Source organism: Penaeus chinensis, chromosome 29 (genome assembly GCF_019202785.1).
Source record: "Penaeus chinensis breed Huanghai No. 1 chromosome 29, ASM1920278v2, whole genome shotgun sequence".
Classification (NCBI taxonomy): domain Eukaryota; kingdom Metazoa; phylum Arthropoda; class Malacostraca; order Decapoda; family Penaeidae; genus Penaeus; species Penaeus chinensis.
Window position 1 is genome coordinate 19447506 of NC_061847.1, and position 22500 is coordinate 19470005.

At 34.9% G+C, this 22500-nt stretch overlaps 3 protein-coding genes across 5 annotated transcripts in view; 2 read left to right on the forward strand and 1 right to left on the reverse strand.

Annotated features, from left to right (window-relative positions):
• The first annotated feature begins 1998 nt into the window (after positions 1–1998).
• Positions 1999–14604, forward strand: LOC125040642 (small nuclear ribonucleoprotein Sm D3-like). Its single transcript, XM_047635306.1, has 5 exons — positions 1999–2119; positions 11729–11862; positions 12010–12117; positions 13683–13764; positions 13887–14604. Exons 2-5 carry the CDS (start codon positions 11737–11739, stop codon positions 13955–13957), a joined length of 387 nt encoding a protein of 128 aa, XP_047491262.1. The 5' UTR covers positions 1999–2119; positions 11729–11736; the 3' UTR covers positions 13958–14604.
• Positions 2350–10607, forward strand: LOC125040641 (chromatin modification-related protein MEAF6-like). Of its 2 annotated transcripts, none has more exons than XM_047635304.1 (2): positions 2350–2368; positions 9381–10607. In XM_047635304.1, exon 2 carries the CDS (start codon positions 9541–9543, stop codon positions 10045–10047), a length of 507 nt encoding a protein of 168 aa, XP_047491260.1. In that variant the 5' UTR covers positions 2350–2368; positions 9381–9540; the 3' UTR covers positions 10048–10607. The 2 variants fall into 2 exon arrangements, with proteins under 2 accessions (XP_047491260.1, XP_047491261.1); XM_047635305.1 differs by lacking the exon at positions 2350–2368 and adding an exon at positions 2470–2765.
• A 6070-nt stretch (positions 14605–20674) lies between the features above and the next one.
• Positions 20675–22500, reverse strand: part of LOC125040534 — a 20608-nt gene continuing 18782 nt past the window's right edge. For both annotated transcript variants that reach the window (XM_047635110.1, XM_047635111.1), the window contains exon 5: positions 20675–22500. This exon is cut by the window's right edge and continues 1039 nt beyond it. The gene's annotated coding sequence lies outside the window, so the exon portion shown is untranslated.

Genomic DNA, 22500 nt, shown 5'->3' on the forward strand with positions numbered 1-22500 from the left:
AAAATTATGATGATAAAGATAATGATAATAATACTGATGATATAAGGATAAAAACATAAACAGTGGTAATAATAATAGTCATAATAATGATAATAATACTAATAAAATGATAATAAAAATGATAATGATAATTATAGATATATAAGGATAATGGTAATACTAATAATGAAAATGATACTGATAATGATAATATTAATGATAATATTAATCTAACAATGGTAATGATAATGATAATGATAATTGTGATAATAGTGATGATAATATGAATTTAATAATGATAATTATAATGGTAACGGTAATTTGGAAAAAAATCAAATAAACGTTAACTATCATAACCATCATTGACATTATGGTAATGATAATAATAAAAGCAAAACTATAATAATGTTTATAAAAAATATAAATAACGTTTGTGATAATGATGATCAAAATAACATTAAATACTGAAAAGGGTGTTATTCATGATATTAATTAAATAAATTACAGTGACATTAAAAATACTAATGATAATGGTATAATGATGAAGAGGATGATTAAAATGATGTTAATAAAGATGGAGGTGATGATTATTGCAGTGACAGAAATGGAAATAGTGATAAGAGTATTAATGACAAGAATGGTAGCAATAATAATAATCATAATGATGATGATAGTGATAATAATAATGATATGGATAATAATAGCAATACAAATTATGATGATCATCATGATGATAATGATGAAAGTAATGACAATAATGATAACAATAAGCATGATATAAATATAGCCGTTATTACTTTTATCATTGTTATGATTATTGTTATAAATACTATGATTATTATTATTACCATGATGTCATTATCATTATCATCATTATTATTATTATTATCATTATTATTATTATTATTATTATTATTATTGTTATTATCATTATTTTTATTATCATTATTGTTATTATCATTATTATTATTATATTTTTTATTATTATTATTATTATTATTATTATTATTATTATTATTATTATTATCATCATCATCATTATTATAATCATTATTGTTCCTATTATTATTATCATTATTATCATTATTATCAATGTTATCATTGTTATTTTCATTATCATCATGATGACAGTCTGAACAATGGTAGTGATATTGATGATAATGATATTGAAAATAGAAATAATAGCGATAATAGTAATGATAATGATACAAATTAATAGTTTTAACGAAAACAGCAATGATGATAATGATGAAAATGATAGTGTTAAGAAAAATATTGATAATGATGATATGGATAAAGAGAGAAAAAAAATATAATAATGATAATAATAATAATAATAAAAATAATAATAATAATAACAATAATGAAAATAATGATGATGATAATAATAATGGTTATGATAATAATAATAATAATAATAATAATAATAATAATAATAATAACAAAAATAATAATAATAATAATAAAAATAATAATAATTATAATAAAATAATAATAATAATAATGATAATAATCATAATAAAATAATAATAATAATAATGATAATAATTATTATAATTATTATTATTACATTTGTTATTGTTATTATTATTACCATTAACATTATAATTTCTATTATCACTATCATCATTATCAGTATAATTATCATCATAATTGTTATTATTATGATAATTATTATTACTACTATTATTACTAAAATAATAATAATAATAATTATTATCAGTATTATTATTATTATCATTATTGTTATTGTCATTAATAAGGAAATCATGTTCAACAAATAACATAGTACCAAATGATGATGATTATGATTTTGAATATAAGTTCTATTGTTATTGTCAGGTATAACTGTGAATGCGTGTTTTCATCTATAAAAATATAATTTATTTTCATTGTTATTTTACCCATTATCAATTTCTATCATTTATAGCATTAACTTTTAGCACTTTAATTATGTAATATTATTTTACCTTTGTCATTCATCTCTATTTTCACCCGCGTTGTATCAATTTCTACTCGTGTGGATCTTCGCCAAACTGCTCCTAGACGTTGACAAACGTTCGAGAGAGTAAACATCAAACGAATCTGTACAATTATTGCTCTCCTTTTGATTTTTATCTTCAATCATCTGAATTATCTAGTAGGTATCGCAATATGTATGACCTTCAAATAATTGCAAGTTGATGTAAGTGACTGTAGAACGGATAGTCAATAAGATGTGGACTAGGTGTGGCCTAAAAAACGAAATAACAGTGACGCTTCTCCAAAGTCCCGCCAGAACACAAGAGACGCTGCCGGTGTTTTCTAGCTTATTCTCTTTGGAGTTTGTCTCTGATTTTGGAGTTTGATATAAAGGTCCTCGAGAGTGACTCAAGTGTTCAGTGGTGATGTAGGTTACTTGGGCGTTGTATGGAAATTGAAAATATCCTGAGGGAACTGACGCTTACCCAAAAAATTTCATCGACTCGTTAGAAATTGATGCGCGTGAAAATAGTGTTTATTAATTTAAATTCACATTGTTTAGGATGTATTTTGCGTCCTTTCATCAGACAAGGTCTATGGGCCATGATTAATCTGTTGAAAATCGCTGGAATATGTTCGCATATTTAATCTGTTATTTGGAGACTTGTTTCCACAGGATCTTTTTGTGCTTCTGTTATGGTTTTGAGGGAAAATTTTAGCGGATGCCTGTCGGGAATTTAATGGGGAAAAGTGCATGGAATGGTCACCGTAGACAAACTGAAACACTTTCATCTATGGCAAAAGGTGCACAAATCTAAAATAAGGTAACTGGTTCTGGCTGCATTTGAGATGTAGTAATCAAATCAGTCACTTTAATGTGTAATGCAGGGGGCTATGCCCTGGCAACCCCCTTCCTGGCAGCTGCTCCCCCCCAACCCCTGCCCAGGAAAACAAAGAATCCCCTGTGCACTCATGGCAGGAGAGAGCGCCTGACAGACTCTGCATCGGGTGCTTTGGTATTCCACAATGCAAGTGCGTGACCGAATAAAGTAGTCAATAGACATTGCATTACAGTACAGTAAATATAACTACTTTGAAGGGAAATACATGACAGAGGTGATCAACAACTCTCTTTCTAAATCCGTCTTGGTTTACATTGTGACAACAAACATTACTATGACTGCATATCTCATTAATGTGATCCTTTAAGTGGTTCATGTATTAGTACACGCTTGCAAAAATTATTATTTTGCAATTATCAACGCCTGCTTTGCTTTGTTCAGTATTTGTAAGTGAGAGTGGCACACCCTCCAGAGACAGAAGTCCCAAAACAAAAATCCAAACCTAACCTTTCCTACCTTCTATTTATTCCCTAGACAGGAGACGGGCAAGCCTCCCCCCCCCCCCCTACCTCTTATTAGCACTTTTGTCCAACTTAGAAAAGACATGACGATAAGAACTCTGGCTGCGTGAGGGTTTTGTGGACTTCGTCTCAGAGTGGTGAAACAGAGCATACTTTGTCATTTAATGGTAAATGAGGCCACAGCAGCTATACCTGTGTTTATGACTATTTCATATGCTCTTGAAAATGGTGGTGTTCATTTCTCTCTATCTCTGTGCCTTGCTCTAGATAATATTTATCCCTAATTCATCTAATTGATACACTTTTATTTTTGTTATACTTGTTTTGTGTTTTAGTAGTCATTTTTGCTCTTCTGTAGAATAACCTTTGCATGCGTATTTTCACCACCAACCTGTTTGACATCACTGGGAGACCATTACCTGACAAACACAGGTGAGAAATGTTCCCTTTACAGTGTTGTGTCAGTTCTGGGTCATTTATAAGAATATAGAAATATACATTAGTATTTATCACAGCTTGATGTTGACCGCATCAAGTGTCCCAAATACTGAGAAAAGTTATTAGAAACCAAGCAATTCAGACAATAGTTGGAAGAGAAGAAAAGCTTGGTGTTTCGTTATAGAAAGGTATGTGGTTTTCAGCGAGCAAACTATTTGGAGAACCAAATACAGTATTTGATTGATCGAAATTATAACCCCCCATCCGTTTTGGGTTACTTACCGTGGAGATACAGGGAGTGGAGCTCCCTATTAATGAGTATAAAGCCAATTCTACAAATCCCAGCGGGTTAGGTTAAGTCATATTGTATGACTACCAAGGGGGATTTGGATAGTGTGAATTTCCATAGATTTTAATGAACACTGGTTAGATTCCTGTAGAGGTTTTTGAAAATTGGCACGTCAGTCTGTAGACTCAAAGATGGAATGTGGAAATTATCATGTAATTGCACAGACTTCACCTTTTGGCTTCACCAACACTGAAAGGCATGTGGTCCACAGCTATCAGTATATGCAAAGTACATTGAGCACACATCAGGAGATAGGACTATCATATTATATATAGCTCATGTCTTCTAATGTCATCAACTAAATGCTGTTACGCTATTATATTTATTAAGATTTGTTGTAAATTTTTCACTTAACAAATCATTTAAGAAGTATCACATGGCCCACAGCTTCCAGTAATATTCAAATTATGATTGGTTAGAGAAAGATGGCATTATTTGCTGAAATAATGGTTGGCTATGGATTTGTTTGTTTTCTTATTACCAATACAGGAATTTGGGAATAAAGGACTGTAAATAACAGTCACTATATGTTGGTGTTTCATATGTACAACAAAATATATGGTTTATTTAAAAAAAACTTGTACAATATATACACCATTTACTCTGTAGCTTGTATTAATTGATTACTGGTATTATATGCAGATTTTGTTAACTATGAGTTAAGTTGTTGTATAGGCTGTGCCTGTATTTTTCTACTATGATTAATAAGGACATAATGCATTGATAAATGATTGCAACAGGATTGAACCAGGTTATTTATGTAAGCTCCTCCATCTGCCATGATTCAGTAAATGTTGAAATGATCACCACTCTGTATGCCATACCATACTGGATAAGTTTACAATCACAAGTGGTAAGAACCTACTTATATCAATTTAACTATATAACAGGTAACCATAAATTGCAAAACTACGTATATCAAAGTTGGTAAAACTTAACTGTTACAAATGCAGTAGTATTTCAGACATTGCTGTATGATGTCCTTGACTCATGTGGAATATTTTTAACCCACTGTTTGCCAGCATTTTTGAAATGCATGTTTCTTTGTGCACTGATTTTAGAGATATTAGTATTATTGCATAAGTTTCATATCAACTTGCAAAGGAAATGCCATAGATGAAAAGTGTCTTAGATTTTGTTGTTCTGTCCATTACAGGCAAAGTTTTTCTTGTACCATATGGCTAGACCTATGTGAAACAAACTATTTCTAATTAATGCTGTTTACACATAGATGGCTCTTTTGGTATTTTCTCGTCAAGTAGTCAGTTAATAGGTTTAGCCAGTCTCCCCTCTGTACCCCATTCCTAATTTTTTTTATTTATTTATTTATTTTCCCCCTCCATTTTTGTTTGCTATTAATATTTTTAATAACATTGTGATAATAATCTCAATGTTAAGAAGATGAACTGTAATAACAGCATTAGAAATGAAATCTTTTTCCTCAAATACAAGATATGGGGTAAAAAGCTTGAGGTTAGTTATACCTGGAAATTGACTTGATGGTAACATGTAAAATGATATATGTGTAAACAAAATTGACAAAGCAAAATTAAAGGGGACAGTACACATGCCTGGATCCAATGAGTTAATACCAAATTAGATTTGTTTTGACGGTTGAGCCTTTTCCTGAAATACAAGATATAGAATAAAAAGCTGGAGGTTAGTTATACCTGGAAATTGACTTGTTGATAACTTTTTTTTTTCTGCCTATTATATCTTCTGTCTAGATACAAGTCCATGAAAACCAACTCTTGACCATTACAAGAATTTAGTTGCTGAGGAGAGAGGTTAAATATTGGCAATCTTGCCTTTCTCATTAGTGTGTGTTCTGTATGAAACCAGCCGTTATCCCTGTATTTTCTTTGAACACCAATGAATTTAGTATAGATGGATTGCATTTTGTGTATACTGTACACCTATGGTAGTTCAACTATTGGACATTATTGGTTGTTATTTAAATGGCATAATGTCAAGCAATTAGCATGGTATTTGTGTCTGCTGTGTTCTAGCAAAAGGCAACAACTGTTCACTATATTTTCTGATAAGATCCTGCTGGGAGACCTTCCTGATAAATAACATCAAACAAGAAGCCAGTCCTGGCCTTGTCATAATGTATTGGGTGGAGGTTTGCTTGCTTTTGCCTGAGCACCAACAGGATCACAGGACTTTGTTGTTGCTTGATGTTGCACCACTCTACTTGCCACTCATCAACATATTTGTTTTCCATAAGCAAAATCTACTTTATCTAGGTGGGTTACATAAAATTTGATATAACCCCTTGTACCATATTGTTTTTTAATGATAAAGTATAGTAGTGGCATTGCAATTATTGTAAACATAGGGTGACCCTTCATAGTTTGTCCAGTTATACTTCACATGTGTATATTTATTTATAAGGGAGACTGTCTTCTCATTGTCCTGGTTTACTTAATTGCTGTGAAAAATTGATAGGAAGGTCAGCAAGCACAGTCTTGGTAGAACAAATATTGTAGAGGGTCTTAGGCTCTAAATTTTTACTGGAATTGTAATTTCTTACACTTCAAATTCTTGTGGTTGGATTTATTAGAATGTAACCAATGTTAATATCTTGTTCCTACTTTGACATTAGAAACCCTTTCCCATCGAGCTTACCTAATGGACCTATGGGAAACAGTTTTTGAGTGGTAAAACTTCACTTTGATTTTGTTACAGTTTACTTACCCAGCAATTGTGATAGTCTGCCTCACAGCATGCATGGGTAAAGGGTAATTTTCGTCTGTAGACAAATTGAATGTCTCCTTTTTTTGTTTTCTTTTTTCTTCGATCCATCTCTTCTCTTTCTCTCCTTCTGTCTTCTCCAACCACCAATAGGTTGCTCTTTTCTGAATAATAGCACATTAGTTTAAACATCAGTCAGTTGTTTACAATGAAGGATGAAGGAGCTGCTGTGAGTGTTGTAGGCCTTTGTCTGTATCAAATTATTTTTAAGTTGTGCAGGAAATGTCTTAGATGAAAAGTGTCTGAGGTTTAAGTAGGTTTTTTTTCTTTTCTTTTCTTTTCTCTTTTCTTTCTTTTTTCTTTTCTTTTCTTTCGTTTTTCTTCTCTGTTCTTTCTCGTTTTCTTTTCTTTCTTTTTTTTCAGTTCTTTCTCTTTTTCTTTTCTTCTTTTTTTTTTCCTTTCTTCCTTTCTTTCCATTTTTTCTTTCATTCTTTTCTTTTTATCTGTCAGTCTGTCTATCATGAACATCACATATTCATATGCTAAAACCAAAACAGTTTTGTAGTTATTGGAATTAGAATAGTATATCCATTCATATCCCCATGTCAGATATGACGCGAAGTTAAGTGTTATCCAGCACTGGAAATAAATCACAACCCCTTGGTAAAGAGCACAAGCTTTATTCTAATATGATAAGAGCTTGAATTGATCATTATTTGATAGTAATTACTTGTGAAGTTTTTAAAGTTCATCGTTGTGTTATGTTCAAAACATGTTTACCAGTGTAAAGAGGCATGGTATATTGCAAAATGTGCATACATTTGCAGGTTAAAAAACTAGTAGATAATTTTATAAAAATGGGGCATAACAAGTTAATTTTCTGTGAATATGTGTGCATATATAATAGGAGGCTCCCATTAATCACACCTCATTACTGTCAGAGAAGAGAAGTGGGGGGGGGGGGGGCTAATTGTGATTGGCGTAACTGTACCATGATTCCAGAAATATCTGTGTCTGCATGTGTATATGCAAACTATGATGTCTGCATTAAGTTTGTTTACATTTAATTAAGTATTTCGTTACGGGTAATTCAAACTAGATTATTATATAATAGTATATACATAATTTTTATTCACATTTTAATCAAAGACTGAAGTGCTTGTATTTTTGGTTAACCCATTGGATCCTGTTGCTTCATGGCAATTACATGGCCCCAAATACAGGCATTAGGCTTATGTAAACAACTGCTCTGAGGTGTGCATAGCTTGTTGGCTGGTTGCACGCAGACACTTGTGTGCAGTAACAAGACTCCATGCCTCCCCTTTCCAGTGTTATTTTCTCTTTTTGAGCATAAGCATTTTTAGCTTTTTGGCAACATCTAGATGGTAATAGACTGTTTTCCTTGCTCAGACTCTATATTTCATCTCTTTAGGTAGTCCATAACTCAGTGCAGTAATAATAACAATAAGTAACATTATATTATTTGTGTAATTTAAAAAAAAAAAATTTATAGTATTCAGTTTTCTGTAATACAATCAGCAATGCTGGTCACAGGATACGATGCTGAGCATGTCAATAGCATCCTCCCTGGAGATGCTCCTCCAGTCATGGCTAAATGCTAAATGAGTCTAATCACTCTCCAAGAGCTTGTGGCAAATCTTTCCTCTTGCCCAGGCAATTTCTCATCACCCTGGCCCACAACCAGATTTTGCGCATGAAACTATCTTCATGTCACCTGTTCCTCAAGGCAAATTTTTTCATGGGGTGATGTTCACATCATCTGGATCGTAGGGGTTAAAACTTTGATGCAGGGCCATAGGATGCTCTAGAAAATATAATAGTTTTTTTTTTTTTTTTTTTTTTTTTTTTTTTTTTGATTGATTGATTTATTATTATTATTATTATTATTATTATTATTATTATTATTATTATTATTATTATTATTATTATTATTATTATTATTATTATTATTATTTTTTTTTTTTTTTTTTTTTTTTTTTTTTTTTTTTTTTTTTTTTTTTTTAAAGGACTATCATAAAAATGTGTTCAGATTTGTTGTGATTAAAGCATTTAGCAAATGGTTAAATGAGCTGTAAAAGATGTTTGCAACTGCAAACTGTGGATCTTTAATGTGTGAATTTATTGTTATAACAGGCAGCATGCTTTGGGACTATTTGCAGAAGAATTGTTAGGATGACTAAGGCAAATCCCTTTAAAAATGGAACTCAGGTTAAATCAACCTTTTCTGAAAAAATATGAAGCAAAGTCATTATCATTGGTCAGTAATTAAATCCAGAAACAGCATAAATGGGACTTGTAACAAGAAATGAGTAACTAGTAGGTTACAAAACTTGAAAACTGTAGAACATATGAAAAAGTCTAGTTTGCTATATACTCTCACCCAAGCAGTGCCACATCCTTGAAGAATTACATTTATGTGTATAAGTTTTAAAGAAGCTCATTAGCATGTTTGAACAGCTCATCTTGTCAAGTTAGGCATAGCACAATGAGCTGCTTAGTTTATTTGGTATTTATTATTGAATGAGCAGCTCTTTAAAACCTATACATATTTATGTGTTTCTTCTTTTCTAGGATTGGCATGGTTGGAGGTCTCCAGCAGTCGTCAAGGCATCTGGATTGATTATGCCCTTTTCAAGACACTTTCATCGGTTGTACAGTGTGCACTTGAACTGGAATTCATCTGAAGAAGCCGCCAGATAATCTAGAAACTGTACAAGAAAAAATCGCCATCATGAAGATGTCAAAAAGTGGTTCGGGGTCTGGTACCATCAGTGATACCAGAACAGAGCTAGCAGAGCTGGTTAAAAGAAGAGCAGAAATTGCAGACAACTTAGCTTCCCTTGAAAGACAGATTTATGCCTTTGAGGGCTCCTATCTAGAAGACACTCAATTGTATGGTAATATTATTAGAGGGTGGGATAGGTACCTTGTTACAAATAAAAACACAAATGCAAAGAATGATAAACGCAACAGAAAGTTCAAAGAGGCTGAGAGACTATTTAGTAAATCATCAATTACGTCCATGGCTGCAGTCAGTGGCATTGTGGAACCCTTAGGTGATCGAGTAGGGGACAACACAGATACCAATGATATTAATTCTGGGAGTGAAGACAATTCCAAAGACTCTGTCAACCCAGGAGTTAATGGAGACTCATCTCGTGACAGTTCAGTGCTGCACAAAGTTGCAAAAAGTTCTCACAAAATTAAGAAAAGCAGCAAGAAAAATAGGCATCGATGAAGGAGTTTGGGCTGTGGCTCAGGGCAGAGGGTCAGATAGGTTCAGCTTGGTGCTCATGCATTAACTTTTTGCTGAGGGTTCAGCATATGGAAAAAAGCAAAATGGAAATTGGAATTATCTTGAAAACCTTTGGTTTTTACAATTGATACTTCCCATATACAGGCAGTGATATGTATTCATGGGTTTTATTCATGTGATACTGATGTTAAAAGGTAGGCATAGTACTTTGTTTCAGGAATTTTTAGCATTGATTACTGCCTCCAAATTGTTCCAATATTTTGTTTCCAAATACAACCAGTATTTGGTGTTTGCGCAAAAAACATGAATTGGTCTTCATTCGCAATATTATGTACCTTTATCCCCCATGGATGCGGGCTCAGAAGTGGATATTTATAGCTTTTAAATGATGCTATTGTGGAATTAATGTCTTATATTTTTTTTTTTTTTTTTTTTTTTCCATTTTCAAGATGATAAGTAAGTGTAAGGTTACTTTGCTGTATTAACATGCATTGTAAGTGGTACAAATTATGTTTTATGAATAAATAGTGATTTGGTAATGGTTTACATTGTATTATTTTCCAAGCATGACATCCTGAGCTTTGAGTTTGTACCCTGATAAAAGGTTGAGAATAAATTGAAATGAAAAGGTAAATAAGGTGACCCCTGTGCATTAATACAAGAACTGATTATACCACTTTGAACTCACACTCCCCTTCTCTTCATCCCCACTCATGGTCAAGTTCATGCTGATCACTACCAGGCATTTGCAAATCCCTACTTATTAATGCTAAGTGATTTGTTATGACTGCACAATAAGATGAAGTTACCATATTTCCCTCCATGATCCCTCTGCTTCCATCTAAGTGGGAGTAGATACCTCTTGTGTGATGGCCATCATCTGTGGAATAATGAGACATACGGCATAAATTTTTCTCAAGCTGTACAAGACTGATTTCAAGATTTATAACATGTACATGAGATTTATAAATATTGGTGTATATATATGTAGAACTTTTACAAAACTATATACAATATATGAGATTGGAGAATAATTTCAGTACTGTTATGTGGTTGCAGGGGAAAGCAAGGTATTTTAGTTTATTGAATGCCGCAGAATGTTGAATTGAATAAAGCTACTAATCTACCCATATGACATAGTGTTCCCCCCGCCCCCTCTCTTTCTCGTCCATTATTGATGTACACTTACATTTTGAACAACTAAAGAGTTATGCCAGAATTGAGTACAGTTTTCAGTGTAGCCTGATTGTAAAAAGCAGTATGATTTGGGATCACCTAGTTATTCTGTCAAGTCCACTGATTTATGGAGCTGAGACTTTGAGCTGTCTTTGTTTATTCTTTAGTAATATAGAGAATCTAGTAAGAAATCAATGTTATAGTTACATTTGTAGACTCACAACATTTTTAGAAACTTTGTGATACATACATCGGCTACTCGTATTTAACAACTTGTGGGAATAATGATTTTAGAAAAAGGTAAAGTAGAAATTACAATCCTTGTTCATTCCTCTAGCTAATTCTTTAAGCAACTGGTTGAGTTCTTTTAGAGTGTTGATTTTATATAGCCATTTTTCAGTATAAAAAGATTTGTCGTCACAAAGTTTGAATGTTACAACAGAACAATGTTGATTAGTATACATAGCTTATTTTCTCTCTCTCTCAGGTGTAAAAATGTCAATCGGTGTCCCCATCAAAGTTCTACATGAAGCCGAGGGCCACACAGTTACTGTGGAGACCATGCTTGGCGAGGTGTATCGGGGCAAACTGCTTGAGGCTGAAGACAACATGAATGTACAGGTTGGGCTTGGAATTTACTTTGTTACATAACTTCTCTCTCTTCTCTCTTTTGTCATCTTTTGAAATATATTTTCTCGTACATTTGCTTCCATGCTTCATATCAGTAATGTTTCAAGACTACAGGAACCTGTTTAACTTGTATTCCAGATGGAATCATGCACAGTGACCTATAGGAATGGACAGACAGCTCGCCTGGAAAATGTTTTTATTCGTGGCTCCAAGATTCGCTTCCTCATATTACCAGACATGTTAAAGGTAGGCAAACGTGCAGGTTTTTTAGTTGTTTGTAGAGCCATCCATTCCTGGTTTTCTCTGATTAAGCCATTGAAGCTGGAATGGCATGCACAGAACACCACATCCACTGGTTTTGATTTTAGTAATTTTGCATGTACACACACCACTCCACAAGAGCTTATTCACACAGTTTAATTACTAGTCCTACATAATACCACTCATTTACCCCTTTTCCTTTATTTTTTTTTTTAAAGATTTTTATTTTTAATTGCTATTAGTATTGATATTACAATAATCCTAATGTCAATAATGATGATCAGAAGATTAGTAAAAGCGAATGATATTAAGATCATTAAGAAAATTAGTTTTTCAAAGATGGAGGTATCAGGTAAGGACAGGTATGCCTACTAACTGACTTCTTGGTGACAAAGCACTTGTGGGACATTCTATTACCCGGTGCCAGTGGGTTAAATTTTTAAATATCTGTCAACTGCAACAGCAACATAGCGATAGAGACTTAAACCCATCCCGACGGGTCATGCCGAGAGGCATCAAAACAAACCGCTCGATCTGTGGTGTGCGGCTGCAGGCCGCGGGGGCTATGTATTACGAGGCAGTTATTCAACTTCTTCTTCTGCTGCTGCTGCTGCTGTTATAAAGGGGGTTAAAGCAGAAATACAGATAACAAATAAGTAGACTTTTGAGAAAATTCATATACTAAATCTTAACAAAAAATTATCAAGGGGTTTTCATTACGTAATGTAAATTAATTTGTTATCTAAACCAAACTATCAACTGCAGTCTTGTAATAAAAGGTTATTAATTCATTTAAAATTTCAGTACCTCTAAGGTTTTGCCTGTTTTTTTTTTTTTTTGTAATTTTCTGTAATATATCCTGTGCTCGAGGATCACATTCCCGGCCAGCCAAGAATGTGATCCTGGCGCTTGCACTCTTGAAGTAATGGCTCATGGAAGGTACATTCCCCACTTGGTTACCAATAGAATTATTGCAAAAAACCCTCCCTAAATGTCCAGTCCAGTCACCCTCCAAGTGCTTGAGGGTGACTGGAGCTGAAATTCTCATGAAGGCATGTTCCCATCACCCAGGCCCTCAGCCAAATTTTTTCATGAACTGATGGATACTCACCAGGATCCAAGGGATTAATCATATCACAACATTACTTTGTTATACAAGTCTGCATGGGCTATTTGGCATTATAGTAACTTTCTTGGTAGAAATTACTCCTTTTGAAAAATTGCCGTCCATCAGAATCGTTGTTTGACTGACTTTTCATTTTCATTCTTTCTTCTAATAATTTTCACTGAACTTTGGTATTCATAGTTTTTTTTGATTTTTGAGGGTTACTTCGAGCTTAAGCTCAGTAAGTGCAGAAATGCCTAATGTCTGTTTTAGAAAAATCAAAGCTTACTGCTCTATGTTTTGGTGTATTGTGATACTGATATTATGAAAAATTTTTTAGACAATAAAATTTTATATTATCTAAATGCAAGGGTTACATAGAATTTTATTATTCTTTTTAAGCCTCATATTATACCTATTCATAAAAAATTCCATCTGTCAACAGAATGCTCCAATGTTCAAAAATATGACAGGCAGGAAAGGTGGAGCAGCAGGCAGTGGTAAATCAGCAATTTTAAGAGCACAAGGTAAGATTTTCTCATCAAAAATTATTAATATGTATGGAAAAATGAAATAGTGCTTTGTTGCATCCTTGAAGTATGATGCTCAATTTACCCCACAGCTGTTTACATGTGATTCTCCATTTCAGCGGCTCGAGGTCGAGGCAGAGGTGGACGGGGAGGAAGGGGTTGGGGCCCTGGGGGTGCCATGAGGAGGTAAACCATCCCCTTAATGAGAGAATCCACTCATTTCTTCATTTTGCGTTCCTTAAGGTTTGATTGAAGAAGCTCCTCAGTCCATGCGTTCAGAAATGTTGGAAGGGAAGATTTATTCAGTGTAAATTTTTTTCAAGATTTCAGGTTTAGTTATTTATTTTTCTTTGCTTGAACTATTGCTGAAGTGATTAATGCTGATCATTTAAAGCTGATAGCTTGTTTGGACTCTGAAACTTTTGTGCAGACAGGAATAATTTTTTTTTAGTGTGAGATGGTTTGGAACTTTTTGAAAAACAAGGTAATTTAGTTTATACAGATGGGAATTTTCTGTTTATTTATCTACAGATTTCCTTTCCTCTGAGTTGAGTTAAAGACCGTTTCTTGTGTGTTATTTTCTCATTTATATTTTCTCTGCCCAAGTTGGTCTTGTACCTGGAAACAATTTGTAACTGACGACAGGTTATCAGTTACTATTACAGGAATACCATTCCACACAATTTTTATAAGAAATTTATAAGTACTGTATTCTGAGTGCTGTACAGTGGAATGGAATGATTTTGTATGAATGTCAATCGATTATCTTTGTATGTCAAGTTTAGATGTTAATTTGAAGCTTGATACTATAGGTAAAAAAATTTATATGCTCAAAAATATTTTTTTCTTATCCCTCTTCATGAAAATTGAGTGAGAGGTTGCACATGCCTTTTAAGACTCCTAATGTGCTGTTACCAGAAAAAAAAGTCCATTAGTTGTAAGATCCTGATATGTATCTAAAAGTAATATAATTGTTATTAATTTAAATGCTTGGTTTTAAAGAGAAGGAACTGTGGATGGATACTTTTTAGCATCAACATTTTCAATCTGAAGAAGATAAACCTTTCAAGTTTAAGAAATCTGAGATGTGGATACATTTTTGCAGCAACAATGAAAAAGGGAAACCTCTCAATGAATTTTTTTTTTTTAGAAAAGTGAAGTATTTTGAATGTGGTGTAGGGAGGTATTGGTAAAAACATATGCTAAAGTATGAAACGGAAAAGGAAGAAGTATTTTAGAAACCATATTGGCTAGAAGTACAGATATAAAGTAAGGCAACAGAATTTGAAAAAGTTAGGTCACTTTGACCATGAAAATATAAAATACGCTTAGTATTGAAATGAAATGGTGATGAGTGTGGAACTTGGATTTCTATAATATCAGTTTAGGTTTTAGAATGTTCATTGTGTATCTGGCAGTTGAAATATTCTGCCAGCTGTGATCCAAGCGTAACAAAGTGAAATGGTTAACTTTGTAGAGATTAGTAACATGTATTGCATAGTTAGGTGCAGTTTATGTTCATTGGATATTGCATTTTGTTTCATTTATCATGGCATGTTATGTGTTGTAACTGAGACATTCCTTAAAAATGGCCCCCTCTGTCCCTTGCTTGTTGTCGTGGGGGACCGAGGCTCACCCCAACCTTGGCCCTCAGCCCTCACCTCAACTAATTTTGCATGGTCTTTTCTTCTCCTTTCCTTTTCCTTTTCTTCATCCCTTTGTTCTGTCCACTCATTGTAATCATTAACTCATTTTTTTTCCATTTTCGCCATTATACTTCATCAATGCTCCCTACTCCCTTAATTCCTTCCTCTTCTATGAACCTTTACTTTTTATTATACCCCATCAGCTCCCCCTCTCTACCCTTTGCACTGTCATACCACCCTCTAGTACTGTTCAACCTGTAATTTTACCGTAATCATTAACTCATTCCTAACCCTTTTCATTACTATACTTTACCATAATGCCATATGACCTTTCATATCATATAGCAATTCCTTACCTGGTGGGGCTTTGTCTCCAAGCCTCATGCTATCGTTGTATTTTGAATACGCTGCTGATGTCCATAGATGTTGATGTGGGAGGCCTAGACGACAGAGACTGAGGCCCAATTTTGGGACCTTCCCTACATTGGGCCTCGGTCCCTCTCCCCCTTTCCCATTCCTTCTCTTCTCTAATTCCCTCTGTCCACTTACTAAGATGTGAGAGTTGAAAAGATATAAAGCTGACTAAAGGCAGTTCTGAACAGCTTCAGGGAGCCATGGCTACGGTATTCCCCTGTTTAGTTAGCTAACCTTTATCCCTCATGGTGACCTGAAGGGTGAACCATGTCTCTTCCCCACATTCTCCAGGGCTGCCATGGTCAGGACAGTCATGGTCAGGACTGTTTTCTTACAATGACGTTTGCCCCTTTGTCAGTTAACCCCAATTACATTATCTTTACCCGTTCACCGACCCCTGGCTGTCCTTTGATCACGACTCGGAACACTACTTCCCCCTCCTCGATACCTGCTGTCATTAGAAAACGTTCCTTCATCTCTCCCCACATTCCACTCCATCTCATCCTCTCATATTATTACTATGCATCCTTATTTTCCAAGTCCCTGTAGTACTACCTCACTCAGCACCGCTCCATCTTCCTCTCTTCAACTACTACTACCTCTACAAATTTTCTGAGTAGTTGCTCTTTTTAGCCTAGCTAAGTGAAATCCTTTGTGCGATTCCCTCTATGGCCTCTTACTTTGACAATACCCTCATATTCAAATAATGTCTCCACAAACATTTAGGCAAAGTTACCATCCGGAACTGTTCCTCCTCAGAGATCTACTCTAATATTGCCAAAATTACTTTTCGTAGACATGACCTTGACCATGAAGTTTACATTGGTGAAGAGTCCTTCTCTGTCCGACCATACCGGGCAGGGAATATTGCCGTTTTGGCCATCCTTCCAAGCACTGTCGCTCCACAGCCTGTTACCCAAGCTGGCCATGATCGTTCAAACTGCCCTGCACAGTCACGCACATGTACCAGTTGTGGTGGTTCCCACTATGAATTTAATAAGGGCGGCCCAACCTACAAGGTTGGGCAGTCCTCAAATTTAAATTTGGCCTCACTTTACGGTGTTTCTACATCTCCCCCAGTATTTATTTCTCCTACTCCTTACTTTCCCACTTCTTTTCCCACTCTACAGTCAAATTCTTTTGATATTCAAAATCCAGATATCAATTTCTACCACTTCCCCGGTGCCTATGCCTCTTCCTTGTTCTACCCATCGCATCAGACAATCTAAACGTTCAACCTCATTTTTTACCACATTCTCTCCTACATCTACCCCTTCCTGTGCTCCTCTGACGCGTGTCCCTTCTCCTCCTCATAAGAAAATCCTCGTTTCTCAGACCTCTACCCAAACCCCCTTCAGAAAAAACGCTTACCCCTCATTCACCTTCCAGTCTCTGTTCCCATACCCTCTACACTTCAAGTGACTGCCAACATTCATCCCCATCCTCATGTTCGCTCTACACCCTTTTCTATACTCCTAACACACCCCTTCCCCGCTGCTCCATCTGCACTCTTTTTCATTTGACACCTAAATCTCATTCTTCAGACGCATACTTATCTTCCATTTGATCTAAATGTCCTTACCCCTCCTTCCCAGTCTACATACCCTTATCAGTGCCACAGTACGACTTTTGACGTATAGCACATTCAATAATTAAATCACTAGCTTATCCTTTTCGTTACCATGTCTTCCTATAGTCGTATATGACCTTTGATGTCTAGCAAATTTCAAGGGCGGCATTTAAGAGAAATAACATTGCTCCCTTTTATAACTAATCAATTAGTTCCTTATTTGTTGTAACAGTCGAGGACACACCATCATAGGCTATGTCTTGGGCATCAGCTAATCTTAACAAAGTTACTATAGGCGAACATAAATAATCCCCCCCCCTCCAAAGAGCTCGGACAAGGCTCATGCTTATTTATGTGAAAACTAGTCTATAAAAATGAAATGATCTCGGAGAAAATGTTTTCAACTGCCAAGATATGTAAACTTGCATTCACTATACTTTCCTAAATCCTATACATTTTAGAATCATAATGGTAAAAAGTTCTTATAGTAAACTGGCAGTCGTTCAGGCATGTTAGGAAAATAAATTGCCTGTTCAGTTAATTTCAAAACTTAGGGAAAAAACAGACGAAAATGATTACAAAAAATTGACTCCAATTTAGAGTTTATTGGCACATTGATTGACTGACTTCTGTGATGAGGTTTGATAGATCAGACGATGAAGGACAGTGAAACTTCTAAAGGAAAGCAACTCATTTTAATAAGATCATGTAAACATCTGACAAGTGCACAATGTGTCTATTGCACAAGGTAACAAGAAAAAATATCCTACACTCTTACTGTACGAAATAGGTAACAGGATTCATAAAAATAACATACCTGCGTATGTCAAGGATTTTCTTTTTCTATACAGTACTGCACAAAAATAATTTGAGCAATGGAATGAGAATCACAGACAAAAGTTATTTTTGTCGTTTTACAAATGTCCCCAGTGTACAGTTACCCCATAGATGAAAATCCCTTTAACCAAAGAAAATTAGTAAGTATAGTAGCATTAGACGAAGAAAGTTATGCGTTGTAAGGTACCTGGCGTATGAGTTGAAGTCTGGAACGTGTTTTCCATTATGAAAAGTATTATTATATCTGGGTGACTAAGAGAGGTATGGTTATGCGTAGTACTTGATACTGCATAATGTTTGAAAATAGTTAAAGGAAAGGGAGAAAGTAATTCCTGATTAACTACCATTTATATTGTGCAATTTACTCTACCGTTGGTTGAGAAGTGTTTCTTAGTCTGTGATAAGGGAAAGTGCAGAGAATTCTCTGAAGTAATGAGAAGACATTATCTTGTTTGATAGTAAATACAGACAACAAGATGCTTGTTAAAGTGAATACAAAGTTTAGAGAGAGAGAGAGAGAGGGTGGGGGGGGGGGGCACCGCAAAATAGCAATATTTCAAATTAGGAAAGAAGACACATGAAGTATGAAAAAAAATATTACATAGATTAATGATAAATCATAAAATATGAAAGCAGATAAAAGAATAAAGAAAAAGTAATGATTAGCAACTATAGGGCAGAAAATATCCCATATCGTTTCACCGAGATTAATTCCTAACACAGAAAAAGAAACCAGACTCGCACTTCATGTACACAGAATTGTCGACTATCTTTTACAGTTTGAGCTATCTTTTTCAAACGATTATAAAACTATAATAATGGACAAATGACTAACAACATAGTTGACGTAATATCAATATACCAGGCAGAGGAAAAGTAGGACGAGACATTGTACTTGTTATTAGTTTGAAGAGTTTCTTCAGAAGATGCAAGTTCGTCAGTCAGCAGTCCATTCTTCCTTCAACGATATCCATAGTATAAGAGACACTTCCTGCAACGCTTTTGTCAGTACCTTCTGCAGAGGTATACATCTTCGGAGTTTCGTGCAAAAACAGTGCTCTACAGCGGAGGGTATAGCCCGCAGCTCCAGGCCTTCGGTCCTGAAGCCTCGGGAGTCGTCGCTCTCCACTGAGCTTGTCCGCCTCGGCACGGAACATTGCTCCCTCATTCTAGTTCAGGAATTGCCAGAGTATGGTCCCTGCTACAATTCAGCGGATGGAAACAATCAGTAAACTTCATCTTTGAATGGCAAAGCAATACCTTGTTGATACTATTAACAGAAACACACTATACACGAAGAAATAGGTTTCTATTATGTATGTATTTTTTTCTGCAACTTATCATAACATTAACTCTTCAACAAACCTAGAGTGTTACTGACTTAAACTTAACCAACTTGCCCTAAAAATTCAGTCATTAAACGAAACTTTAAAAAAAAACACAGAACTAAATGGACTTCATTGGAACACTTGCACACATCAATTCAAGGTCGATCATACAGGTTTTCACTCGAGTTGAAAAAGTGGTCTATTTACATTAATATACAGTAATGTACAAATTGCAGGCATTCCCATTCACATTTCACATTTAACACACGGGATTACAGTTTATACAAAATCATTATATTACACCAGGCACTCTTTAAGGTATATGTACATTCACACTAATCTGCCCACATCGCAACAATAGAACTTTCCTTACATACACAATCCTGAAAAATAAAAAGAAAGACAAATCCTTTCTATTTCCTTCAATACCCCAAAATGCCTTATCTGACAACCATAATTACGGGCAACAACCCATTTCCCTCAACAAACTTCTCGTCCCTCCATCATGCGCACTCGCCTTCCTCATGGAATACTGCATGAAATGGGTATCAGGTCACTTGCTTATCCCAGTTACTATCCAATTGCTCTACCTAGTATATACATTTATCAGAAGGATCTACTCGTCCGTAGGCTCGGCGGTGGGTCGTCAACACAGGAGCTTGGATATGAGCCGACCCAGATTCCTTCCTACCATAGAAAAAGCAGTTCCTCTGCTATAAATATTATAAAACAAGCAAGCAAACAGTACATCCATAAAAGGGCATAGTAAGCAGTACAACCCAAGTATTACAGAGAAATCAATCACACAACACGAATTTCACCGACGAGAATGATACTGAACTGACCGTGGATTATAAGACAACACTTTTGTAAACTTGGTCGTCATACTGCGAACACAAAATAGTTCATTGTACTAATCCTTAAAAAGTCGTTGCATCATCAACCCTGTCCCGCATTTTTTTCTACAAAAATGGAAATTCTGTGTGTATATGTATGTGTGTGTACGTATACACACACACACACACACACACACACACACACACACATATATATATGCACACATATATGTGTGTGTGTTTGTACGTGCATGCATACATGCGTGCATACATACATGTGTGTGTGTGTGTGCGTGTGTGTGTGTGTGTGTGTGTGTGTGTGTGTGTGTGTGTGTGTGTGTGTGTGTGTGTGTGTGTGTGTGTGTGTGTGTTCGAAATGAGGTAATAAACATGCCACGCCAACGGAGTAAATAGCGAATGAAATGAGGTAATGGGACTTTTACCGCAATGGATATGTAAATCAGCTATTTTCCGCGCTCCTGTTGCTATGTATGTATGTATGGCTTTGCTATTTTTTGAGAATGATATTTTTTTTCCAGTATGCGTGTATGTTTATCTGTGTGTTTAAGTCTGTAATGAGAAACTGACTACATTTCGAATCCAGCCGAGTGAAATCAGAGATTTCCATCATCAGCCAGATTAGATGGGAATTTTAGGCTTGGTTATTGGGATCAGAGAGGTTAAAATAGGCTAGGGGTGGTTTGGAAATATTCCCATCTCATCTAACATCCTTTTCACGAACACATCACAACACAAACTAAATAACGTGTATAATACATTTGTTGCGATAAACAGATAAGGCACAAGTTAACAAAAATTCTTTTATGAACCCTTTCATAAAATATTGTAGACACCAACGTACACAACAACGGTATGAAATTGCTCACATATATGATTTATAAAACACAACAGGAGACAGTCACACATTCCCAATCTACTCTCGACATTTGCCATAACGCTCGCCTTTTATATTCGGACAGGGATAGAGACTTTCCAAGGGGGAATTCAAGCACAAGGTACTCGTAACCCTCAAAGCAAAGCATACAAACATTAAATTACAGTCTCAGTCGCTCTCATTTACACAAAATTATTTCGCATTCCCCCTTAGTTTAACTAAAATTATAATGATTTTGGTATGAAATGTGACGCCTTTTTCCCCACATACCAATTTATCAATACAAATCAATAAACACACTCACTACAATCAGACCTACGTCAATATAAAATTGTTTTTTGGAGAGGATGTATAGTGTAAATATCCTACCACAAGCAATGCCAAATAACATACGACACTCCTGTCTCTCTTAAACTCAATCAAGTAAAATATGACACACACGCACAAAAAAGGATCAACCATTCCATTCTCTCAATCATACCACTCTTTCTAAAACAAATGAATATTCGCTCCTGTTACTCCATTTCTCAAACAGTACATCAGCTGTATACAGTGAAAACAACCACTAGAAAGATTCACACCCATAAAGTTCTGTTGACAACCCAATCACATTTTAAGTTACATACTTCGCAGGTAAGCAGACAGGAAAAATAGAATCAGATGAATTCAATAAGCCTTTACACCTCTTGAATTTAGAAATTGCATTAAATGCTTACCAGAACGTTTGTTTAAAAGGATATATTGAATTAATAAGGAAAGTCAAGTGGCGAAGGGTTGTTGAAAATCATCAAACGAAAACCAACTATATTGATCAAAAGTAACTGTTGGCTCAGTCTGATTTTAAAGTATGTATGTATTGACTGATTATCTTTCATATCTCGCCTAATTGATAACCATGTTTTAAACTCCATTTTTACTCAAAGAGTCAAGTATCGTACTACGTCACGAATACGAGTATAAAATATACCATTATTTATCGGCCCCATCTACTGCCATTGCTAGTTTCCTGGAAGCTGCAGGACTTACACAGAAGGCTCTTACGACAGCTAATGGAAGATGGAAAAGTTACAGCAGAAAAAAAGTTACGGCCAAGTATCAAGCAAAACTCACAACCTCTCGAAGTCAGTTAAGGCATAAGTAAAGCAAGAAGTAATCAACCGTAGACCAGAAAAGTGGCTCTTGTACGCAGGTTTTACATGAATCCATT